The sequence below is a fragment of the Silene latifolia genome, chromosome 7 (genome assembly GCF_048544455.1).
Source record: "Silene latifolia isolate original U9 population chromosome 7, ASM4854445v1, whole genome shotgun sequence".
Taxonomy (NCBI): Eukaryota; Viridiplantae; Streptophyta; class Magnoliopsida; order Caryophyllales; family Caryophyllaceae; genus Silene; species Silene latifolia.
Genome location: NC_133532.1, coordinates 58,371,386 through 58,380,186, shown reverse-complemented (window position 1 = coordinate 58,380,186; position 8,801 = coordinate 58,371,386). Strand labels below are relative to the sequence as shown.

At 38.4% G+C, this 8,801-nt stretch overlaps 1 protein-coding gene across 4 annotated transcripts; it reads right to left on the bottom strand.

Annotated features, from left to right (window-relative positions):
* Window positions 1-2,400: 2,400 nt before the first annotated feature.
* On the bottom strand, window positions 2,401-7,866 carry LOC141592194 (nuclear transcription factor Y subunit B-8-like). Of its 4 annotated transcripts, none has more exons than XM_074412785.1 (6): window positions 7,655-7,866; window positions 7,181-7,463; window positions 6,577-6,706; window positions 6,236-6,313; window positions 6,030-6,080; window positions 2,401-2,754 (listed from the first exon to the last, which is right to left on the bottom strand). In XM_074412785.1, the coding sequence occupies exons 2-6, from the start codon at window positions 7,396-7,398 to the stop codon at window positions 2,716-2,718; spliced, it is 516 nt and encodes a 171-aa protein (XP_074268886.1). In that variant the 5' UTR covers window positions 7,399-7,463; window positions 7,655-7,866; the 3' UTR covers window positions 2,401-2,715. The 4 variants fall into 4 exon arrangements, with proteins under 4 accessions (XP_074268886.1, XP_074268885.1, XP_074268887.1 ...); XM_074412784.1 differs by having other exon boundaries at window positions 7,181-7,416; window positions 7,655-7,853; XM_074412786.1 differs by having other exon boundaries at window positions 2,401-2,727; window positions 7,181-7,416; window positions 7,655-7,853.
* Window positions 7,867-8,801: the final 935 nt, after the last annotated feature.

Here is an 8,801-nt window from a genome sequence, read left to right as displayed (position 1 = left end):
CATTTTGTCTTTTAGGGTTTACCCTAATTTTCTGATTTGGGTGAAATGGGCTTTGTGCATGATTGTGATTGGATTATATGGTTATTGTTAGGTGGAGATTTCGTAGAGGAGCCGTTCTATCTTTCTTGATTGACTCGTATCAGATTTGTGCTAAGGTAGGGTTTCGTTACTCAGTTTATTGTTTAATTGATTTAAGATGTCTGTTGTGATTGATTGATACGATTGATATTGTTGATTGATTGTTGTTGGTGGATTGGAGTATGGGTGTTGGAGTGGAGATAGTTGATGATGTTTGCGAGGTGTGTCCTCGGCTCAGTGAAGTCACTTGCGGGAGTGGCTTCACGCCCTTGATTCGCCCTCTGTGGAACCCGCCACAGGAGGGGATGTGCACATTAATGAACAGGGTTATCGCTCGTTGATGAGCGGGGCTTAGGTCGGCAAGGCTGCGGTCACCCACTGGCAGAGCTACACACTTTAGTATGTAGTCGGTTATGAGATGTGATTGGGAGTTGGAGGTGGATTGTGGAACAGCTGTTTATCTTTATCGTACTTTGTCTTATTTTGATTATGCAGTAAACTGACCCCGTTGTTTTGTAAATCTGTGGTGATCCATTCGGGGATGGTGAGCAGATTGTGACAGGTGATGATTATCTTTAGCTACGGGGACGAGAGGGGGAGTCATCACTTCGAGTCTAGCTTCCGCTGTTACGAGATTAGTTGTTTTACTTTCAGTTGTTGAGATTAGTAAACACTTGGAACTATGTAAACTTTAACTTATATACTTTAATAAATGTTGTGTAATGGTTTCTTTTGATATACTATCCTCGGGCAACCGAGATGGTAACAGTCTCTCATGCTAGGGTGGTCCTTGGTAAGGCACATTGGTATGTGGGGGTGTTACAAAAGGTACCTCCAAAACTCATCCATTTCACTTGGCGAATGTGTGTGAATATTTTAGCAGTGAAGAAGAGCTTATAGTCTAAACCTTGTTGCCCGAGTCCAAGATATAGCTTCTGCGTGGAGGAGGAGGATATTGACCATGCTATCTTTCATTGCGTGTAGGCTAGAGGTGGTGGGAAGAGAGCGGTTTTGGTGACCTGATTAATGCGGCTTTCGGGGAAACTTGTTCTGATCGTGTCAGATGTGTATTAAAGCACTTAGAGGAGGATGGGAGAGGACAGTTTTTGACTATAGCATGGGCAATATGGACTGTAAGAAACCAGAGATAGTTTGAAGAATCCCCTCCTTTGCCGGATTTTGTGTTCACAGGTGTTACTAAGATGGTTGCGGACTATCGTACAGTGAGCTAAACAAACCAAGGTTGGTGTTTGATGTGGGCGGGAATACTTGGGTTCCTCCGCGTGTTGGGACCATTAAGATTAACACAGATGCACACCTTGTGGGGAACGACGAAGTGGGCTTGGGAGCGGTGGCACGAGATATGGCCGGTACTATTGTTTGGGTGGGCAGCAGAGTGGGAGGTGGAGGTTGCAGAAGCAAGAGCGACCATCTTTGGTTTGGAGGTAGCATTGGCGAGAGGAATGGCAAATATCACTTTGGAAAGCGATGCTTTAAACTTGGTAAAGGCGGTAAAGAACTCAAAGGTTGCGAGAACTCCCTTCGGTCTTTGTGTGGAGGACCTTTGTAATTTACTTAATCTTTTTTCGTCTAGTAATGTTTCTCATGTTAAGCGTAAGGGTAATACGGTGGCACAATTAATTGCTAGGATGTGCGAGTTTGAGGGTGATGAAATTGTACTTAGTTCCGATTTTCCGCAAGCCATTATGGCTCTTGTGGATCTTGATTTAATATAAAGCCTTACCCACGTCTTTAACTCCAAAAAAAAAAACCTCACCTCTTTCCTCCGTTCAGACGGTCCGGAAGAAGATTTATACATTATAGAGTATTAGTTTCGTTCAAAAAGAGGTAACAATGACGGATTACTCGCTATTACTTGTAATGTGTGTATTTTGAATGCTAGTTAATGTGTTGTTTGACTGAAACTGTATATATTGACATGTATGAATCGTTTTGTATATGCATTTTATTCTCGTTATTGTTGAACGGAGACGGTATGTTGTTATATGGACTTGCCTTGATATTACTGGTGTTTTATTGCAAAATAATTACCTAAATGTCACATAATTTCAGCGATGAATACACCCTCAAAAGGACCAAACTGAAATAACAAGACTAGCTTGTATTTTTCATCTGAGAAATAATTGAAGAGCATAGACCCAAAACTGCTATGGTGAAGCCAAAGCAAAGCAAAGCAGTGCAGAAACACTGAAAGATGGATCCGAAACATATCCAACCACAAAGCTCTAAAATTATGAAACAACCAGTCATGATCACACAATCAGTTGCCATGTACTGATCTCGATCATTGCACCATAAATGTGGTTAATACAGCCTCAAACTACAGTTGAGTTAACCTTCAAGCCTTTAAACTGGTTGCAACAAAGTGACATATCAGATGTAATACAATGTGTGTAGCATAACAAAATCCCCAACAACTTAAATGACAAACCTAAAACATTTTCATCCTCTTTATGACAGCCAAGCCAAGTGCAACAATTTAATATACAACAAGAGACTAACCTGATAAATAACGAACATTTCCCTACAAAACCTACAATGCCATGAATAAGTATACTAGATATAAGTTGTCCTATAGCACCAATGCGATGGCCTTCAGTGCAAGCCGTTTATTGTTTATTGTGGTCCCTGCATATGAACCATTAGATGTTGAGCCTGCAATAAAAAAAATTTATATTTCACAAACATGAGCCATCTGTAACAATATAACAAATTTACAGATACACTATTAAATGAAAGTTACATAACCAATGGCGCCAAAGACTTATTTATGTGTGGTTATGAATGATAAAAATCAAGCAAAAATAGGTTGCTAAGCTGGTTGCACTTATTAATGTGCATTCGATGCAATTTTCATTTTAGGAAAGCTGGAAAACAGCTTTCTATGTTGAAGTTCACACATGATCAAGGTTTCCTACATTCAACCTTCTCCAACCTGGAGCTTAGCTCCAAAAGCTGTCTCTCATTATTTAGTTTTCAGGTTATATTTCTGTTGATTAGTAATAAAGAGCAGGGTAGAACATCTGAATGCTTTGATTCGGACAGTCCAGAGCAGTAACAAGAGACAACATTGTGTCCTTAAAGGCTTCTTGAAACAAGATCCACAAATCTCAAATCATACTCCCTCCATTCATTTCAATTTCATACGTTTGTTAAAAGTTCACATATTTTTTTAAACAAAAGTATGGAAATGAAATGAACAGAGGGAATAGCATCTATCTTAACATTTTCTCAGGGTAAGAGATCCATTGTCAACCCGGCAACATTCACAAATACTATACCACAAGTACAAACACAGTACTACATAGTACATACAAGACTTGTGAAATCGTGATTTTATAGAGAGCACAAACCTATTATGATTATAACATTAAAAAGGCGCAATTAACTCTCCAAGCAAATATCATTAAAGTTTCTCACGCTAATATGGAGCCGGTTATTGCTCATGTTAATCAGCAAAATTAGTGCATAATGCTGTAGTCTCATAAATAAAGAAAAAAATAGGAGAAAACACCATGCTTAAAAGTTCAATCCGCAATATATTAATTTAGATAAGATACCAGGTTGTGATATTGGCCTGGTATTAGGAAGAAAATAAATGAGAACTCCAATGTAAATAAAAAAAGGATTAGATAAAACAAAGAAAGTAAAATATTATATCTTAATAGTAGTAACTAGTAACTGGTGATACTATTGAAAATGAAATTAAAAATAATACTCCTTCCCATTTCCTATTTTCTTCCAATATTCACTTTTAGGCAAATTTTCTTTATCTTCCCATTTCTTTTTCCTTCTTTTCTGGGCAAGCTTTTTCCATAAAGTTATCATATTGCACTTATAGTAACACATGTAATTAGAACACCTACCCTCAGAAGTGATAACCCTCTCACTCCTTTAAACATAACACCACCAGGCAACCACCATTTCCCACCACACTACTACCACCATTCACCATGCTCCACCGGCCACCACGCCACCCTCTTCACCACCATTTCTCCTCCACCGGCTGCCTGCCTCAACTCGGAACTGACCCCATCTCTATCCATCACAATACTGCCAGGTCCGCCATATTCGATGCACTTGACTAGATCTGGGTGAAGGACTGAAGGCTCAACACTCCTTCGACTTCAACAACCAGAGCTGGGTAGGTATTGGCTGTGGTTGGTAGTTGGTTGGTGGGTGTGGACTCGGGTTGTCACTGCGTAGGTGGGGGTGAGACTGGTGTTCTCCGTTGGTGAAGTGGTGGTCGAGGCATCGTGGGTGTTGTGGACCTGGGGCTCTGGGCTTGTCCGGTCGTATTGGGTTGTGTGGTGTCGTGGCTTTGGTAGGGTTGTGGGTGTCATAGTGGTTGGTGGGACGAGGGTGGTCATTGGTATGTGATCAGTTAGAAGGTCGGTGGTGGCGGGTGGGAGGATGGTGATTAGTGGAGTCTGGTGGGAGGAGAGTGGATTAGTGACTTGGGGGGTTTATGAAGGCTGGTTTGGGTGAGGGCAAGAGTACGATTGTCGTCCAATATATTTCTTAAAAACTGGGTGAAATGAAATGGGAAGAAAATAAAAAAGAAAGGGGAGGGAGTAGTAAATTAGATTTGGAGAAGTCGCAAAGAGATGAGTAAAAGGAAACCTTCCGACAAAAAATTGAGATGATGCAAAACGAAAAAATAGATTGACTGACAGCAACCATCCACTTCAACTATTAGACAGAATAAAATAAATAAATAAGTGTATGCACCTGAATTATAATATTTGGATTTCCTTGTAATTAAGTTACTTTTCTAATATTAATTTGTATTTAAGTCTTTTAAAACTGAACCGTTTCAAAATTTTGAGTCCGCGCATTAAGAGCAAAATAGCATATTTGTATTATGGATTTAGTAGCAGGAGTATTACGAATCTCAACCTATTAACCATGTTCTCCAAGGTATATGAATTTGTATTTTCATAATATTCCAGCAGTCCCATAAGAGAACTTGTTCCCTACCGGCAAAAGCAAACACAGCCCCGCAGATTACAATGTTTCCAATTCATTTAGTAAATCACAAATCATTTTGAGATTAAAATGTCGTTGACAATGTGTACCACCTCAACTATGACGGCCCCTTATGAGCAGTTGGGCACCGAGAAGGAAGGAAGCCTAAACTCATTTAAAAATAAAAGGTGAAGGTTTAACTAAATTTAACCGTGCAAAGAAGCACCTAGCAAGATCCATAATTAGTCTTACTTTATCCTTTTCACCACACATTAACGACTGAAATAAACTAATGTTTGAGCATATATTACATGCTACCTCAATTTTTATACAGGTCATTCTCACATTTCCAAATACTCACTTTGCTCTTCATATCCCTAAATATATGAGCAAATAATATGAAATAAATGTAACTCTGACAATAGCATTTATCGTTACGAATCTAATTGTATAAGTTTCAAACCGAAAACCCATGGCCTAACCTCGATAAATAAAGAGTAGCTTTTGGAACAAATTTACATGTAATACCATATGAAATGCATCAGATTATCCTCAGACTAAACATAACTTCAAAAGTGGAGCTACGTAACAGAGACAAATAGAACACGATTAAGGCCTCTACTAGAGGTAAAGGCAGATTACATGTAGTGATCTATGTAGCTTTAGTCTTTCAAATGACCCATAGTAAAATAACATCGCAAATTGCATTGACTGACTCACTGACAGTTACTTCACAACAAAGAAACGGAACTAGCTTAGTGAAATATTTTGCTTTATTCTATCACATCGCTAAGCAAAAGAACAATGATTTTCACACTCACATTAAAAATGAAAAGTTGTGTAAGTAGTGAACTAAAATAGGCATGTAAGGTGGATCAAAAAGTACATAGCCATGTAACATAGGAACAAATATATTTGGCAGCTGTCAATCAGTAGATAATGCGTTCTAAAATGAAAATTACCTCAGGGTTCCCATAGTTCATCTGCTGATTAAAAGAACCTTGGTGAGCAAGCTGCCATGCCGCCAAAACAAAAGTTAGATAGCATATTTGCCGGCGTAAAATGACAATTCATTCTTGTATCTACAGTAAATTGCTAACTCAAAATGAAAGTTGCAACTCGTCAATGATTACTTTAATGAAAAATAAAAGCTTAATAGGGCTTTTACCTGAACATTTGGAACCAGCTGACCCATTGCATCCCTTTTACCTGAAGTTTCACCCTTAGAAGATCCTTTGGTATCACCCTATCAAAGTTAATAGCAAGTAATTTAATAATATGTACTATAGGAAGTAATATGTGCAGAGCAAACACCATTAGAAAGAGTCAAGTACAAAGAAACTCACCTCCATCTGCAGGAGAACAAGGAATCCAAAGATCACCAAAAGTCGTTGCACAAAGAAACATTCATTAGCTACGCATATGGTGAAAAAACAAAGTAAAAGTGAAAACCTTTTTTCTTTAAAAACATGTGTTGCAACAATTGAGAAGCTAAACAATCCGTTTTACCTCACGATATCTAGTCAAGTAGACCTTCAAAGGATCAATATAGTCTTCAAATCCCAAGGTAGCCATAGCCCAAAGCAGGTCATCTCCATTGATGGTCTTTCGCTTCTCCCTCTGACACTTGTCACTTGCTCTAGTTTCATCAACAAAGGGGAAATGAAACTCAGGCAGATGAATCCAAAAAAAATGATGCTGACTAACGAGTAACAGCGAATCAATTGATATTTCTAATTTGAATGACTCATTGGTAGTCTTTCGGATTCTCCCTCTGACATTCATCAGTTGCACTACTTCCAACAGACAGTACGTAAATGGAACCTGCATGTATTTTAAGTGGACCCATCACCCCTCACCAATGTTTCACTTTCCCAATCACCCATCCATTTTACCCATGGATCTATATTGTTTGAGATTTTAGTTGAACTTTCGTAAAGTATCCACCTTTACGAAATTCTAACCAGAGCACGCAGAACAATCAATGATTTCATCCTCACATAACACTACAAATATCACAAACAATCGAATTTGAAAGAAAACCCATTAAAATAAAAGCATTAGAAGATAGAACAATAACGAGAAACGAAAGAGGAGGAAATGTGAAACGTACTCGCTGGTGATGAAGGAAATGAACTCAGAAACACATTCCTGAACAGTCTCTTTAGCATCCTTAGCAATTTTACCATTAGCAGGCAAAGCCTTCTTCATAATCCTACTAATATTCGCAATCGGCAAATACCTATCTTGTTCCCTAACATTCGAGGAACGAGGGCTATGATCCCCGCCACTATCATGACTCCCTCCGCCAGGACTCCCCTGCTCCGCCATTCCTCCAACAACAAAACCCTAATTCAACAACCCCAAAACTCAAATCAATTCAATCATCCAAAACCCTAATTCGACAATCAACCACCACAAAACACAATTAATCCAATTAATCGAATTAATGGTGTAGGGGAAAAGGGAATAAGAAACCCTAGGTGAGAAATGGCAGCCATTGAAGGAAGAGGAGGAAGAGAAGAGAGAGAAAGAAGAAAGAGGGGGGGAAATGGAGGGAAAGTAAAAGTAAAAGAGAAAGACGTACCGATAAAAAAGGGAGATTAGCTAAAAAAAGGAGAGGCGTGAGATTGGAGAAGATCGCGGGGATGAGGTTGCAGCAGCCGATGAAGAGAGAGATTTGATGAATTCAACAGATCCGACGTTGGAGATGTAATGATTGGGAGACGTCCATAATTCCATCTTTATTCTGCGTTTACTTTGTTTTTGCCTTATCTTCACCGTCCGTTTTCTCCCCCAATTTCCCCTCTCATTATTTTGAAAAAAAAAAAAAAATTGTTATGAAATATTATAGTAGTATAATATTATATGAATGTCCATATCTTAGAATATTCTGAAGTGTATTATCTTATGGAAACTTACTCTGATTGTATTGGTATATACCTCATAATGGAATAATATACAGTTATGTCTCTCTCTATCTTTTCTCTACTATTCCCTCATGTCTTTATTTCACAACACGTTAACCATCCTTATTATTATCAGCGAAAAGGAATTAATGTTTGAATTCGTTCATACTTCGTATATTATTTAAGATCTGATAATCGGAGGTTCATATCAGATCTACTATACTATTCAATAAGTTAAAGGTACGTTTTCGCAATTTGTATTTACCGAGCATCTTAATATGGGTTTGATATTTACACTTCGATCTATTAAATATCTGAAAAGATTCGTTTATCAGTATATCAATGTTTATGCTTTGAATTAAATCCCCAACATCCAACTAGACTCTCTTTAGTTTGGTGTGCGTGCATAGTAGGGCACCAGATTTTAGTAAAATTGCATCACTATATTTCACCAAGTGCTTTGATAATATTTGAGAAATTGAGGTAGGTAATAAACAGAAGTAACATCTGCTATGTTCATGTTAAATCGGGCACAGTGTTATGCTCTAAGTTCATCGTGGTATGTTTGGTAAAATAATACGGAGTATGTTCAATTATATTTGTCCTTGTTTATTGCCTTAATGTGTAATACTCCGTATTTATAGTCTTGGGGGTACTCTATCGAGTAGCCCTTACTCTGTCGAGTATGGGCAAGTTGCGAAGTAAAATAGTTTCTGACCTGTTGGGTACTCGATCGAGTAGTAGGGTACTCGATCGAGTAAGGGGTACTCGATCGAGTACCTTGGGTACTCGATCGAGTGTCCGGTTTTACGGGGGAGTTTTCTC

Bases quoted from the DNA above. Each gene is read 5' to 3' on its own strand.
- LOC141592194 (XM_074412785.1), bottom strand. From the start codon at position 7,398: ATGGCGGAGCAGGGGAGTCCTGGCGGAGGGAGTCATGATAGTGGCGGG. The intron at 6,314-6,576 runs GTAAAACGGATT...TAACTTTGATAG, and splicing joins ACTTGACTAGATATCGTGAG to GGTGATACCAAAGGATCTTC. The intron at 6,081-6,235 runs GTAAAAGCCCTA...GCGGCATGGCAG, and splicing joins AGCTGGTTCCAAATGTTCAG to CTTGCTCACCAAGGTTCTTT.